This window comes from Calonectris borealis, chromosome 1 (genome assembly GCF_964195595.1).
Source record: "Calonectris borealis chromosome 1, bCalBor7.hap1.2, whole genome shotgun sequence".
Classification (NCBI taxonomy): Eukaryota; Metazoa; Chordata; class Aves; order Procellariiformes; family Procellariidae; genus Calonectris; species Calonectris borealis.
Genome location: NC_134312.1, coordinates 87298461 through 87314079, shown reverse-complemented (window position 1 = coordinate 87314079; position 15619 = coordinate 87298461). Strand labels below are relative to the sequence as shown.

The window sequence follows — 15619 nt, the reverse complement described above, 5'->3', positions numbered from 1 at the left end:
GCTCATCATCTTCTACAGGTCTTCTTGAAGACCTGCTTCTACAGTCACCTGTAGTAAAAGAGAATGTCTTCAAGGGAGACTGGAAAGATGGAGTTAAAACGCTGTGTCTCCTAAACTGTATTGTAACACAAAACCATGATGCATTGCAATACATTTATTCCCGCAGCAGTCATGAGGTAGGGACTTGAAATAAGATTCATTGCTAATTTAAAAGTCTAAGAACTGGGACTTTACTCTGAACAGCATTTCTTGTCACTTTCCATTACCATTCTTTAAACATTTTCCAAAAAATTTAAAATGTACCATAATGAACCCACTCTGGGATAGCCTGGGTCCTGCTGGAAGCCACAGAGAGGCTGTTTTGCAGTGCAAGTGGAAAGGCAACCCTTGGTCACTGGCAGGAGTGAGTAACTGGGGTTTCTGGCACTGCCTGTGTACAGCTGGGTCTCTCGCTTCGGGGGAGATTTATAGGGCTTCCGCATACAGTGCAGGCTGAAAAAGCATGTACAAACAGTGCAAGCAAATATATTTCCCCGCAGCCTCATTCTGTGACATCATTTCTTTTTAACAGTGAAAATCACTCTGACCTGAAATCAATCACCCTGTGGCCGAGCAACAAGAAAGTGCAAAGCACTAACGTCAATGTCAGCTTCAGAAATGACGACAGTATTGGTATCCTCTTTTTTTCTGGGGCCATTATGAATGCCGGCTGTATTTTTGAGTATGCTAGTGTTTCCCAAGCCATTTTGCTTTAGGTAAATGTATAGCCATTGTGCTGCTTGTGTGTGTGTACAGCTGCACAAGCACATTTGACATACCTCTTAAAGATTGTTTTGCTAAGGTCTGTGACTTACTATACAATTAGGAACCTATTTTCTGCAAGAGTACTAAACACCCAGCTATTCTTCTTGACCCCAACAAGGGTTGCTAAATGCTTCGACTCTTTTTGAAAATTAAGACACTTATTTAGGTGGATTTAAGACTCAAATTGAAGCATCTAGTTAAAAAAAAAAAACAAAGTTTCCCTCAGTCTTTGCCACTAAATTCACTCTGTCAGCAGTGAGTACCGCATCCGTGGTTTGATTAACCCCAGGACTGCTTCACGTTACCGTGCAGCCAGGAGGTGCTCAGGCAGGGTGGGCTTGCTATAGGAATCTGTGCTGACCAGACCTAGACACACGAGGTTTGTTTCAAGTCCTTGTTCCCCACTATATTTCCTGTACCAAAAGAGTCAGGTGGGACCATGTCACCAAGACATCTCTGTTTATTCAAAACAACCTTTCATCCTTCAGCTTTGTATCATCACGTTCACCCACATACATTCTGCTGTGCTCCCTCAAACAGGTTGCTAAGTTACCCTCAGCTGTTTCCCACAGTCTTGCTGTAATTATTGAATGGGTGAGTCTGCAATTGGTGTGACCTTTCTGTGGTCATATTTCCGAGTCCTCAATAGGGCCGTTCAAAAATACTGCAGTAGGATGTGATGGCAAAGATTCATTGGGACGGATAAAGTTTCCAGCTGGGAACTGTTTTACTTTTGAGACAGCATGGTCTCGGGTTGACTTATTCTCCACAATCTGATTCTTCAGCATCCCTGTATCTGAGTCCCAGGCTTGTCCCCGCCGCAGTTTCTTAAAGGTGTTGCGGAAACCCTCAGTACTAAAGTAGTAGATCAAGGGGTCCAGCGTGCAGTTCATGCTGGCCAACAGCATTGTCATAATTAACACTTGGCGCACGGAGACCTGTGTTTCTCGCTCAACTTTAATGACCTGGGCCTTTATCATCCCATAAACTGCCAGGGTAGTGTTGTAAGGCACAAAGCAGATAATGAAAATGACCAGATTGACCAAGAGGAGACGGATGGTCTTCTGCTGTCGCAGGGTCTTTGTCTGGCTGTTCTGACAGAGCTCCTGAAAGATCCGAATCGAGCAGTATGTCACAGAGCTGAGAGGCAGGAGAAACCCCAAGATTTCAGCCAGGATAACTAGGGGGAAGAGGTGATTCTGCCACATGTCGTCACTAAAGCTTTCAAAGCAGAGATAAACAGTCTGGTTCTGTTCCTTACAGTGGTTTTGCTTGTGGACTATGGCAGTGGGGATGGAGCCCATGAAGATCACAACCCAGACAATCAGGCAAAGGAGCTTGGCCACCTTGGGGCGCCGCAGATGCCGCCAGCGAAGGGGGTGGACAATGGCAACATAGCGATCCAGGTTGATGCACATGAGGAATAGGCAGCTACCATACATGTTGATCTGGAAGACAGAGCCAGAGACTTGGCACGGGGTGTTACCAAAGGGCCAGTGGTGGTTGGAATAGTAGTAGAGTCGCAGCGGCAGAGGGAGTGTGAAGGTGAGGTCGCTCACGGCCAGATTGAACATGTAGATCATCACCACAGACTTCAGGCGCAGGTAGTGGATGAATATCCACAGGGCCATCACGTTCAGCATCAAACCTGTAATGAATATCAGGATGTAGCCAGGCAGGAGGAGGTGGTGGTTGAAGCTGTAATCCTTGCATGTCTGAGACACATTGGAAGCTGACATGCCCAGCGGGGATCAGGGGAGGGTCTTGCTGAGGTGGCTGAGCCTGCTGGTGGGCTAAGGAGGCACAAAGAAAAGCACTGAGAGAAGTCATTCCCCTCTAAGAAGCTATGGGCAGGTCATTCCCCTCATCTGCAGCTGGGAGGTAGATGGGCACATCTCTCTCTTGACTGGTGCTGCTTTGGATTGCTGGTCAGTGGTCATCTGGCAGGGATGGTAACGTCGTCAGCTAGATCAGCTTCTGCCTCTAGTTCAGCAATTCTTTTCAGTGGTTATGGGGATGCTGATGCGATGGAGGGTCATTGCCAGTTCACACAATTCCTGGTCAGAGTGGAAGACCAAGACAGAAGAGTTTAAGTGAGAGGGGGAAATCTCTTGAAAGGCCAAAATTCCACCATGATGGCTTCTGCTGCAAGAATTCGCAAAGAAACCAAAAGACTAAGAAAAAATGGACAGTGGGAAAGTGAGTAATTAAATGGCAGAAGAAGCCAGAGCGCAGAAAAGGTAATTGTTGTACAGAATCATTTATCGCTCAGCCCCAGAAAGTGCACGTTGCTTTGATCACTGCTGAGAACACATGTATACATGAAAGGGACACAAGAGCACACAGGGAAAGTAGTCAAGGCAGCTCCAGAAAAAACAGAGAGAGAGAGAGAGAGAGAAAGAAAAAGAAGAGAGGAAGCATTTTGAGGGAAAAATGCTGACTGGAAGGAACTTAAAATAAAAACTGCTTAGTATTGTTTTATATCAGAGAACCAGGACTTTGTACATCCATCCAGATAAAAAGAATTATACTACAGTTAGACTTGACTCCACCCTAGCTCCTTTTCCTAGGTGAAACAACCCACACAAACCTGAGCCCGAGCTAGTTGGAGTTCCTTACGTTGCTTACATTCATACACTTCCTTTGGTGTTCTTTCTTGCATGGGACCAGTGGCGCCTATTTGGATTGGATGTCCTCAGATCATTTTCCTGCTTACACCACCATAAAGCATGAAGCAGCCGATGTCCCACAAACACAGAGCAGCACACCCAGGTAAGGGAGCACACAGTAAAGCAGAAAGAGTCATGGGATTGATGTGGAAAAACATACCTGTGACTCCGAAGTGGTGGGAGACTGGTAGCCACTCTAGATACTAATGGTAGCACTGCCCTGCCACACATTGATCAACTGGAATAAGCCCAGTGGAAGGCCACCAAAAAGATCTGGGGGCTGGAGCACTTGCCCCATGAGGAGATGCTGATGGAACTGGGCTTGTTCAGCTGGAGAAGAGAAGGCTCCAGGGGATATAATAGCTGCCTCCCCATACCTGCAAGGTGGTTTACTGGAAGAGGACAGAGTTAGCTGTTCACAGTGAGGCATGGCAGGGGAACAAGAGGCAGTGGGCATAAATTGAAGCAATAGATATTCAGACTGGGTATAGGGAAAAATGTTTTCACTGTGAGGACAGTCAGGCATTGCAAAGGGTTTCCCCAAGAGGTTGTGGAGTCTCCATCCTCGGAGGTTTTCAAGACCAGAGTCTAAAGTCCAGAGTAAACTTATCTGATCTGATAGCTGACCCGCTTTGAGTAGGAGGTTGGGCTAGAGACTGCCTTAATTATTCTATGATCCTAAAACTAGACATCCGCTCTCAAAGCTGTCACAGTGGAGTGGGGGTTGGTAAGTATGACAGAATTCCCTGTAGCTGTAGGGGTTAGATAGGGACTCCCTCACAGAGCCCATGAAGAGTGTGGTCTACCTCAAAAGGAAAATAGAATTTTCTGTCTAGAGGAAATTTTTACATAAGGTTGATATTACTGTAAGAGGAAGCTACTCGGCAACTTGACAGGCATGACAAACATGTCAGACCTTCTGGATGGTATTGTGGGGCAATGCACAGATCTAGAAGGAGGATCTATTAAAGACAGAAGAAGTATGTGCTGACCTCATAGGTAGGAAAAGATTCATTCTGGCAACAATATGTTAAACAACGGAAGTGGAAGTCTAATATGAGAGGGTAGACAGCTATCAACTTTCCCATGCTTTTGTGTTGTTGGGCAGGTCCACCACCAAGACAGTTTTCTTAGAGGAACTTCTACTGGTTTGTCAAGCTACATCTGAGTGGCTTTCACCCTTCTTTGACAATGATGGATGAAAACTTTGTGTGAAGACTTGCATAAATTTAAAGTATAAGATAATCCTGCAAAACAAGGCAAATGTGCAAGAATGTTCTTGGTTTCAAGTGAAATGATTAGATGTTTCAAAAAATCTCAAGGAGAATATGCCAGCTTTTGCTAGAGCCGAAACCTTGCAATGACTGCAGACTGAACAGACTGGTGAGACCTTTGTCTTGACCACGACAAAATGAGTGAGACTGACGCTCTGTGACAGACCATGACCTGCTCTAACATGTGTACCCAGGTGTCAGGTGAAGGTGACTTGTCTCCACAGACAAGCTATTTTTATCAAGAGGTATTCAATAAACACCTTTAGAGAATGTAATATGTAAGCATGGTCCATACTGTGTGAGATCAGTGGTCTATCTTACAACTATATTCTGTCTCAAATCATGAATGGTGAAGGTATAATGTAAGACCAGTGCAATCATGTAGTTATGCTCCCTCAAGTTCTCTTCCTGCCTCCAGCATGTTGTAGCCCAGGGATTTCCTGAGCCAGAGGTGATCTATTTGTATTCAGTAGTCCTCAGGGAATTTTTCTTTCATGACTTTTTTCCGGTTGCTTTTTGAGTCCATTTACCATTTACAACATCCAGTGCCAGGAATGCCAAGGAGTTCCACAGCTTAATCGCATCTCAGGTGAAGAACCACTTCCTTGTACTCATTTTTCAGTCCCCACCTGCTAGATTCAGTTCCTTGTTTTAGTACTGGAAGAGACAGTGGAAGAAAACATCCCTATTCACCTTCACCTTATCACTGATGCTTTTATAAACATCTACGATGTTCCGCTTCAGAAATTTTTTTTTTTTTTTGAGGCTAAAGGGTCATTGTCTTCATAGTTGTTCCTTGCAGAGGAGCCATTCTGTCCTTGTTGCCCATCTCAGAACCTTTCCACTTCTGCTACAGCCTTTGTGAGCCCTGTGGTGGGGTGCTCAAAACATACACGATGTTGATGATATGTATGCACTGAGCTGAGTAGGCGTGGATCTCATTTGCAAGGGGTAATGGTCAGTTCAGATTTTTTCTCATCAGTTAGCTAGATGAAATTTCAGCTGTTATTTTAAGGCCCGTCACTCACACGTATCTTAATCTCTGCAGTTCTTTGCAGCCAACCCTCATCTTCTCTAACTTGAATAATTTTGTGCCTCCAACAGATTTGTTATTTCATTATTCATCCCTCATGAATAAGTCAAACAGCCCAAGCCCCAGCACTGGTGTCTTAGAACTCCACTGAGAAAACCGACCATCTACCCTCATTCTCTGTCCTATCTTTTAGGCATTTTTTATCCAGGTAGGAACCTTTTCTCTAAATTTCTTTAAGCACCATTGGTGAGAGCCCTTTTGAAAGCCTTTTGGAAATCCACATGGGCCACCATTCACATGCTTGTTGACTCCTTCAAAGAAGGACTGTGAGGCACAGCATCTCTTTATAAAAGCTGTGATGACTCTTCCCCAGTAATTAGATGTGACTGCATGCCAATTGTTTTTTTCCTTTATTATAGCTTCTACTAATTTCTTCAGCACAGACATCAAGCTCCCTGGTCTGAAATCCCCCAAGAGCCTTTTCGCAAATTGTGTCTGCTAGTGAGCCTTTAAAAGCAGTTTTAATCAAACGTTTTTACACCACAGTTAGTCAGGTCTTTCACCCTTTAGTTGTTTTCGGAACTCTGGGGTAGGAGCCACGTGGTTTCAGACACTGCTTAGTTCATATTGCTGCTCCATAACCATTCCTACCACTGTTTTGATCAGAGACAGTCCTTTGATGAATTTCCCTGTAAAGAGAGTTTCTGCTGTGGAAACCTCCCAGGCTTTGCTGCCATGAACACCAGTGCAAGAATTCTGTTTACCTTTTTCCCACCATCACCTTTTCTTTTTTTGTGAGTGGTCTTTCCTTACATACTAGCCCTTCAGCCTTCGACACACCAAACAGCAGAGTTCTAAACTGGCAGCAAAGATCACTGAGAGTGGAAAATAGATTGGGGTTTTTTGAGAGGATTTTTTTTTGCTGACTGGATGGAAACACAGAAGCAATAATCCACTAACAGTGGTGTTATTGAAGCTAAGCTGATAGTCTCAAATTTGACGTAACAGATACTGTAATCAAGATCTCAGAGACATGAAATGAGATGCGTACATGCATGGTCTTTGGAAAGATGAAGCTGTGGGAACGGAGCGTTTCTCCGCAGAGCTCTGGAGGTACTGTTTTGACTGTCCCTTACTGAAGAGAAAAGCTACAGGTAAAGCAGGCTGGTAGCAGGGAGACAGAAGAGGTGAAACTGGTTGGATTATCCTTGTTGGTTAATGTCTGAGAGCCACAGGCCATGTTCTTTGTGGCTGCCTTTAAAAGAACCTCAAGTACTCATTGCTCTACGCAACAGCTGCTGAGAGGTCTCAAGTCATCACCTGTGTAAGGAGGCAATGGTACCACAGCTGAATCATCCTCCTCCTCACAATGAGATGCTGTCCTGAAATCCTGAAGGAACTTTCTGTTTGGTGACTGATCTGATGTGGCCCAGTAAGTGGAGGAAGCCTCTTTTTACCTCTCGGTGAAGATCAATATGAGCCCCTGAAGGCCATCTGCCCAGACCATGGCCTTTTCTCCAGCAGGGACAGAAAAAAGCAATTCAGACCACAGATGCTACCTAGGCAGATACTTCTTTCTGTTTTCAGGTGGAAAATGAATTTGTTGCTAGTATTCTTGCTCTGGGAGAGGGGACAGGGGGAATGACGTAGACATGACACGTGTGCACACACACACACACTATGAGCAACCGCTGCAGGGGAGGAGGAGCTGCAGAAACTAGAAGGAAGGGAAAACACCGGTGAGGGAGGAAGAGGTGCTAGTAAAAGTGTAAGATGGGGGCAACGTTGGCTGCTGTGGCTGTGTGAGGGGGGAGGAGAATGTGACGCTGGAGGATGGGCAAGGATGTTTCAAAAAAACAGTTGAAAAGAATGCACTGTCCTCCCCTCCCACCCCTCCTGTGACCACCCCACTCGGGCGACAGCCACGTGCCTCCCCCAAGCGCTCGGGAGCTGCCCAGGGCCCTGGCTGGCGTGGGGTGCCGGACTGAGATGAGCCAGAGGTTGGGCCCAGGGTGGGCACCTCTTGCTGGAGGCAGCAAAACAGCTGCTAGGCAAGGAGTCCCCACAGGACATGCAAAACCCATGGGGATTTTGAGTTTTTTTCTTTTGGGAGGTGGGAAACCCTAGCTGTACTTACATACAGGGGCTGGAATAGGCAGGCATGCCCTGAGATGAGATGTATGCCTGGCATCTCGCTGCCTGGTCCTGGGCATCTTCTCTCCTGACACTATCTCACCAATAGCCACTGCCTTCCTAGCACTGCAAAAATGATGAAGGACCACAGCGTGGTGGGACACAGCGTTATGCATGGGGCTGAGAAAAGAGGTGGAAAAAGACAGCTAGAAAAATCTTGCCAAGCACACCGTAGGATCAGTGTTTCCGAGAGTGACTTGTCATTTAAACCCTGGAGCGCTTTGGGGCTGCCCTGGGCACGCAGACAGAGAATGTGGCATTGGGGTGCAGAGCAGCGCAGCTGAAAACGCAAACTGCACAAGCTCGCTTAGTAAATCTGAAACCAAGAGGAAGTAAAAAAGAGCACACCAAACCTTAAAAAAACCACCCAACTTTGCTTCAGAAATCAAAGGTATATTTTTTCATAAATGTGGATGCTTTTTACTTGCTGTAGGTGACATTTAAGTCCCACTTTTCACCTTTTTTCTAAACAAGAAATGAGATTATTGTGATGATTAGAACCGTGAAGACATTCAAGACTTAGGATGGCTTGTTTTTAATGAGAGATACATGACATCAAAGCTGAGACCTCTGTATTTAATTCACAAGGTCTGATCACACTGCTACTGCCTACTCCCTAGAGGTGTCACCCCCCATCATCTCCTGAGGGCCCCGTGGAAGAGGACTTCCATTGTGGGCACCTTGGCAAGTAAGCTCTACAGGCTGCCCGTGCTTTTAGTATCATAGGGTCCCAAAGAAAACCTCTATTTGAATAAATACTGAGATTTGCCTTGCACCTCCAGGTTCACTAGGCAACTGAAGAGGTGTAGAGAGTTTCCCAGTGCCCTGTGGTCCGGTCCGGCAGCACACGTGCAGCAGCTGGCGGGGACCAGTGCCCAGTGCGCCCAGACCATCCAGCTCTCCAGATGTTTCCGTCTCGCTTACCTCTCTGCTGGTGGAGAACCAAGGGTGCACACGGGCTTGCTGGCTAGTGATCACTGTCACTCCAGAGGTCTCAATCCAGGCACCAAAACCGCAAGCAGCTTGAATCAAAACAGAGCCAGCTGGGTTCTTTGGCTACTTGCTCATCCAAATCACAGCCGTCCCCTACTGCGCCATTGCTGGTTCTACGTCTGTCAAGCTGCAGTTCATCTCCCCTCCTTTCTCACTTCCTGATGCACTTCTGGCTGGCCACAAAGCATGAACTTTGCTATCCAAAGCTGATAAGCTAAAAATCATCCTATGAAAGCAAATGTAATCATGAAAGAAGCAACACCCAGGTGTCCTTGCAACTGAGGAGACCTGCCCTGGGTCATAGTGCCAAATACTTGCTCGTCTTTGCTCCCATGCTAACTCAGCCGCCCCCAGGACTGACAGGGGAAAATTAAAACATCCCCCTCCCCAAAATATTGCCAAACAGGAGGTAGAAGTGAAATACGGGAAGTGAGAGTGAAGTTGATTTAATCACTAGCCAGCGCAAAGGCTCGGAGTCCTGTCAATCCTATGGGCTTGGGTGCTTTGAGGACGAGCTCCTGCCCAGGGGCCCAGCTGTGCACCGCTGGCATGCATCAGGGACCCAAAAAGAACCGAGGTCTGAAGAGGTGTCAGTGCCTGTGGCAGGCAAAGGCATGTTTGCCACAGACATCGGTCCCTGTTATTCAAGGCTACAGCAGGCACAGTGATAAGAAAGTGCAAGGGCTGATTTAGCAGGACATCTGTGACCTAGCACTGCCACGTATAGCTGGGAAGGGATCTGCCCTTCTGCAGAGCCCATCTGGCACTCTGTTGCCTCAAGTCCTATTTCTGCTTTGCCAGTCCCAGCACACCTGGGAGAAGACACGGGTCATGGGGACACTAATCCTACCGTCGTCCTTCCCCAGGAGCAGCTGCCCCACGAAGAAGGTGCCATGCCTGTGGGCTCCCTCTTTCTCTGCAGTCCCTGCCCAGCTCCTCTGCCTGTTGGTGTTTGACTTTCTCACTCCTTGCCTCCCTTGTTCTGCCATCACTGCCTCCTCATTCAGGGAGTGACACGCCGAGGGATATATGTTCCTGCTGCTCATAAATCCTTGGAGGGTACAATAGCACCATAATCACTGATCTCACCCTGCTCCTTTTTAGTGCCTCTCTTTTTTAATCAGACCCCCTTTCTCACTTCCTAGTTGCTGGGATCTTTGTTGTCACAGCTTTTTGTGTCTCTTCAGTTCCTGTCAAGGCTCTGGTAACGATAAAGGCTTGCAGATCTACTGGGGGGGATTTCCTTCTCCCTTTGCAAAAGGAGTCTCTGACACCCTCTGTGGGAACTTTCCCCTCCCCTGCGGCCCTCACCCCCCGCACACGTGTGCGCACACCTGGCTGAGCCTGGCAGTCCTGGCTTTACCATGTGTGTCAGAAGAGGAGGACACGGTGGCTCTTAGCCTAGCCCACGAGCCCGCCCTGCCCCGCAGCACCCCTCACCCAGCCAGGTTCACTCACCTCACCGGGTCTTGGTGCGTCAGCCCATGGTCTCCATCTCCCCCCGCCCAGGTGGGCTCGCACCTTTGCCCCTCGCTGTCTCTTGGAGGCTCAGCTCGTGGGGAAGAGCAGCGGAAACCCCAGCATTTCCTCACCGCTGTCTGAGTCGACAGCAGGTAAGACCAGATTACTGGGGTGTGTATTGTAGGCTACACCCTGATGCTGCAGATCCCAACATGCCTGCCGGCCCGGAGTGGTGACTCCAGAAAGCAGGAGCAAGGACCCAACAGAATGAGGGATGCAGGGAGCTGGGAAGGCAAGGACAGAGATGGAAAGCGTGCTACAACAGAGGGGCTGCTCAGGATTGAAAGGATGACTGATAAACCCCAGTGCTCTTCAGACCTCTTTGTGCAGGGAAATGTGGAAGAGCACAGCAAAGGGGTTAACCCGCATGTGGGGCCATGGTGGAAGGACCATAGCAGGGCGCGTTTCACTTTCTGAATGATTCAGATAGGGAAAACAGAAACCTCCGGGCTGCGTGAGGAGTTTCACCTTCCAGGGTGGTCAGGACAGTTGGCACATCCCAGGCCTGCTGGAGAAACGGCGGGCTTTGCTCCCAGGACATTTCAGCTCCCCAGACAGAAACTCCCAGGGGCTCTTAGGAAAGGGCTACCCCCTGAGAAAAGGGGCAGCCACACCATTATGCCTGCTTAGGAGAAGGGCAAGGACTGTCCCTCTCGCCATGGGGAAGAAAACGAAGAGGATGAAGGGAGAGCTGCCAGGGAAAGAGTTAAGAGAGCCAGGGAGCAGCCGGGCTGTGTCTGTTTGCCGTAGCTATGTGGGCTGCAGAGTAGAAAAGAAGAATCTCCAGCCTGGAGGAGGCAGATGAGGGAGTGTTCTCAAGGACGGCGGCTGGGGATGAGTGAGGCAGCAGGTCTTCCCCTCTCTGCTCCCATGAGCGATCACTGCAAGGAAACTCCCCGGCTCCCCAAAGAACTTGGTGACAAAGTGATGACGAGCTGGTGGGTCTAGCAACAGCTGGTTGGTACTGCCAGGTTTTTCTTGCGTGGAAGGCTCTGTCTGCTGCTGACTGGGTCTCGGGCTGCTTCCTGCTGATGAAGTGACTTGACTGCAGAGGAAGACCACCAGATCGTCTGCTGATGGGACGGCAGAGACCGGGGGGTCTGAGACTGATGCTGTCCCCAGCCATGTGAACTCCCTCCGACGGATGCCCACCCCAGACCCCTAGTTCAGAGCTCTCCCACGATGCTTCACGAGCTGTAGATAGGGGACAGCAACCGCGTGGACACACTCACAGGGCCAACCTGCCAGGTTTCTGCGGGCCACTGGGTCTCTGATGCTGACAGGCACACCAGGACAGCCCATGGTCATTGCCCAGGGCAGGGGCTACCCGTGCTTTGCAGTGCCGGGCCGGAGCTGCTGTGAGAGCGACTGTCGGGCAGAGGCAGCGGGAGGTCGCAGGGGGGGATTCAGGCGGCTGCTGCACCGTGGCTGAAGGCGGAGTTTTGCCGGGGACAGGATGGAGATGGTGTGGCTGTACGTGGTGCTGATCCCCGTGCAGCACGTCCTCGCCGTGACCTGGCTGTAAGTATGCTTTGCACTTGTACTGTCAGGATTGGAAAGTCACCTGGGGAGGTGCTGTCTCCCAAGAAAACAGGCAGATCTGTGAGAAAAGGGTGGAAGAAGGAACCTTCCTTCTGAGGGTAGCCCAAAAGCAGCACATTAGGAGGGGCGTCTCATGAAGGGAGAGGGTCGGTGAAGCTGAAGAGGCGCAGACCAGGAATGTCCAATTCAACACAGACAAGAAGCGGCACATCCCCTTCCCTGCTCCGTTTCTGCTCTAAGATAAGGCTATAGAGAGCTAGTCCCCCGCAGACATGGCCCTGGCTCTAGCCCATCTGCGACTGAATCTCTCCCCTGCCCCACAGGTACCTGGCCAAGCAGCCTTCACTGCGGGCGGTCCTCCGGGACCCTGCTGGCTGCAAAGGTCTGATGGGGCTGGTAGAAGAGCAGGTCCACATTTGCCAGCGGCAGGTGGAAGCCATGGATGCGGTGAAGCGAGGTGCGGAGCTGGCTGTCGAGGAGTGCCAGCACCAGTTTCACTCTCGCCGGTGGAACTGCTCCACCCTGCAGGGGCTGCAGATCTTCGGCAAGGTCGCCATCCAAGGTCAGTGAGGGGGAGGCGGTGCAGGCAGAGCTGGCATGGGGTCCCTTCAGTATGCCCACGGGGTCCCCTTGACACATCAGCCTTTCCTGAGCTAGTGTGCAAGTGTCACACTGGGCCCAGCCCCAGAGCGGCCAGTGCCTTCCTCCACACGCTAATGTAGATGTCAACAGAGAGCAAACGGAACCAAATGCACTTGCTGTTACAAATATTAATATTCTGGCTAAATTTTTTCCTCATTCAGCCAGGCTTGGCTTTTCGGTCCCATCTGGACCTTTCTGGGTACCAGCTCTGCAGACTGGTACATCTTCTCCCTTACCCTGCCACCAGCCCAGCCCTTTGGAGTAGCAGCTCAAATCAAACCTTTTTCTCTGAAGCTGCAGTCCCTTTTTGCTGCAGGCCAGGTAAAAAGGATCTGCCTATGCCCCCAAAACAGCACAGAACACATTTTGCATGTGTTTGCGCAGGAGGAGCCATACAGGGAGCTATGAGCAGGGTCTCTCTGGCTCCTAGAGACAAGGTGGCAGGGTCCTCCCTGAAAAACTGCTGTGCATGGGAGGCTCAGCTCCTGGTGTCCCCCACCACGGCTGCCCTTTCTTTTCCCTTGGGGGCTGCTGACTTCTCTCTCTCAATGGGATACCCAGCCCAGAAATTGAGGGTGCCAAGGTGAGGGTGCTGAGCCAGGAGGACCCCACAGAGCCATCTCCCTTACTAGCTCCAGGCCTCAAGAACAGCAGCACCGGTTGAACATCCTGACAGCCATTTCTCCCAAGCAGTCTCCATCTGAATGCATCCTTCCTGCATGCAGTCACAGCCTCTTTCCCCACCCCCATGTCCCTTCAGTGCCATTTCTCGCCCCACTGCAGGCACGCGGGAGTCTGCTTTCATCCACGCCATCTCTGCCGCCGGCGTTGCCTTTGCTGTGACTCGTGCCTGCAGCCGTGGGGAGCTGGAGAAGTGTGGTTGCGACCGCAAGATCCGAGGAGTCAGCCCCGAAGGTGAAGGAGGAGGCCAGTGGCAGGGAGGGGGTGGCAGAGGAGAAGATACATGGGGGAGACCCTCACCAGGGGAGGAGACACCTGCCTTCTCCACGGACCTCAGCCCTTTGGAAGCTCCTCCCAGGACTTCTCCTTCTTCATCTCATGGCTGCTTTCCCTCTGCAGGTTTCCAATGGTCAGGCTGCTCTGATAACCTGTCTTATGGGATTGCCTTTTCTCAAGCCTTTGTAGACAACCCTGAGAGGAGCCGCGGCGTCTCCTCCAGCCGAGCACTCATGAACCTGCACAACAACGAGGCTGGGAGGAAGGTAAGGGCAGGAACAAAGGCTGGGAAGCAATCCCAGCTTCAGAGGCTTCTCCCTGGCTAGGTGGAGCTCAGTCCAGACCCCTTACCCTGAGGAGAAGCTTGGGACTCCCAGAGGGGGTCTGCGTCCTGCTGCCTTTCCTCAGCCCAGCACTGCGCCGCTCACACCGAGCTGGCTCCTTGCCTGCACAGAGGGGGGTCTCAGCCTCCCCTAGTGCCTCTGTGCAGAGTCCTTTTCCTCAGTGAGCCCAGCTGTGATTTACCTTCCTTGGCCTTTTCTGCAAAGGAAATGAGTTTCCCCGCTCTGCTCTGAAGGGCTTCCCTGCCCCTCCAGTCCCTCCTGAGCAAAGACACCATCCTCTGTAGGGGCCCCTGTCAGATCTGGTCCCTTGAGCATCCTCTGGCTCTGGGCAGATCAGCGCAGATCCTTGTCTCTTCCTCTGCCTCAGGGATTTCTCTTATGGACCCAAGCTAGCCTGTTTCCCACAGAGTGGATTCCCTTCTGTTTCATATTGGCTTGGCTTAAAAAGACTTTTTTCTTCCCTTCCCTTCCCTTCCCTTCCCTTCCCTTCCCTTCCCTTCCCTTCCCTTCCCTTCCCTTCCCTTCCCTTCCCTTCCCTTCCCTTCCCTTCCCTTCCCTTCCCTTCCCTTCCCTTCCCTTCTTCCCTTCCCTTCTTCCCTTCCTTTCCTTTCCCTTCCCCTGATCCTGCCCTCCAGCTCCATGGGAGGTGTGCAGGGGAACAGTGGCTGCTGGGGGGCTCATAGGCATGGGAGGTGTAGGGCAGAGTGTCCCAGGTCTGGCTGGCAGCTGCCTCCCACTCCCCAGGCTCTCCTGGCCCACATGAAGGTGGAGTGCAAGTGCCACGGTGTGTCGGGCTCCTGCGAGGTGCGCACGTGCTGGAAGGTCATGCCCCCCTTCCGCAAGGTGGGCAACATCCTTAAGGAAAAGTTCGAGGGGGCGACGGAGGTTCACCCCAAGCGGGTCGGTTCCCGCAAGCTCCTGGTGCCCAAGAGCTCTCGCTTCAAGCCCTACACGGCTCACGACCTGGTCTACCTGTTGGCCAGCCCAGACTTCTGCGACCGAGACCCCCGGCGTGGGGTCTTCGGCACCTCCGGCCGCCAGTGCAACCGGACATCCCCGGCCATGGATGGCTGCGAGCTCCTGTGCTGCGGCAGGGGCTTCCACACGGCCCAGGCGGAGGTGGTGGAGCGGTGCAGCTGCAAGTTTCGCTGGTGCTGCTCCGTCAAGTGCAAGCAGTGCCGGCACCTGGTGGAGGTGCACAGCTGCCGCTGAGGGGGTGGCGGAAGGCTGCTGAGGGACTGCAAGGCAGCCGGGGAGAGGACAGCCCGGGGAGGGACATGGGGAAGCAGGGGAAGGTGTGGGGGAGCCACACAGCCTGAGAGGGAGCGGAGGAGGAGGCGTGGGGTTTTGCTGCCCTGCCGGAGAGCAGCCCCTGGCTCCGGGGGTGCCATCAGCTCCTGTCTGCTCTCCACCCAGTACCCTCTTGCCAGCCTCATTGGGCTTTTTGTGGTTTGAATTATTTTTCCGGACGGAGGAGTGGAGGATGCAGGCCCAATAAACCCTTAAACTTCTTCAGAAATAAACCAGCTGCAACAGAAAGCAAAGTGCGTACGTCAGCTCCTTCTTCACATGCTGCATTTGGGATCTGGAGGATACCTGGCTCTGCTCCCTCCCATGGGCTGGGAGGGTACGAGGCCACACTAGAGT

At 51.0% G+C, this 15619-nt stretch overlaps 2 protein-coding genes across 2 annotated transcripts; one reads left to right on the top strand and one right to left on the bottom strand.

Annotated features, from left to right (window-relative positions):
- Window positions 1-230: 230 nt before the first annotated feature.
- LPAR5 (lysophosphatidic acid receptor 5) lies at window positions 231-9138 on the bottom strand. The gene is made up of 2 exons (XM_075165191.1): window positions 8898-9138; window positions 231-2861 (listed from the first exon to the last, which is right to left on the bottom strand). The coding sequence occupies exon 2, from the start codon at window positions 2541-2543 to the stop codon at window positions 1431-1433; it is 1113 nt and encodes a 370-aa protein (XP_075021292.1). The 5' UTR covers window positions 2544-2861; window positions 8898-9138; the 3' UTR covers window positions 231-1430.
- A 2805-nt stretch (window positions 9139-11943) lies between these two features.
- On the top strand, window positions 11944-15513 carry LOC142087342 (protein Wnt-4-like). The gene is made up of 5 exons (XM_075161884.1): window positions 11944-12008; window positions 12353-12591; window positions 13455-13586; window positions 13752-13894; window positions 14717-15513. Exons 1-5 carry the CDS (start codon window positions 11944-11946, stop codon window positions 15182-15184), a joined length of 1047 nt encoding a protein of 348 aa, XP_075017985.1. The 3' UTR covers window positions 15185-15513.
- Window positions 15514-15619: the final 106 nt, after the last annotated feature.

Bases quoted from the DNA above. Each gene is read 5' to 3' on its own strand.
- LPAR5 (XM_075165191.1), bottom strand. From the start codon at position 2,543: ATGTCAGCTTCCAATGTGTCTCAGACATGCAAGGATTACAGCTTCAAC.
- LOC142087342 (XM_075161884.1), top strand. From the start codon at position 11,944: ATGGAGATGGTGTGGCTGTACGTGGTGCTGATCCCCGTGCAGCACGTC. The intron at 12,009-12,352 runs GTAAGTATGCTT...CCTGCCCCACAG, and splicing joins GTCCTCGCCGTGACCTGGCT to GTACCTGGCCAAGCAGCCTT. The intron at 13,895-14,716 runs GTAAGGGCAGGA...CCCACTCCCCAG, and splicing joins ACAACGAGGCTGGGAGGAAG to GCTCTCCTGGCCCACATGAA.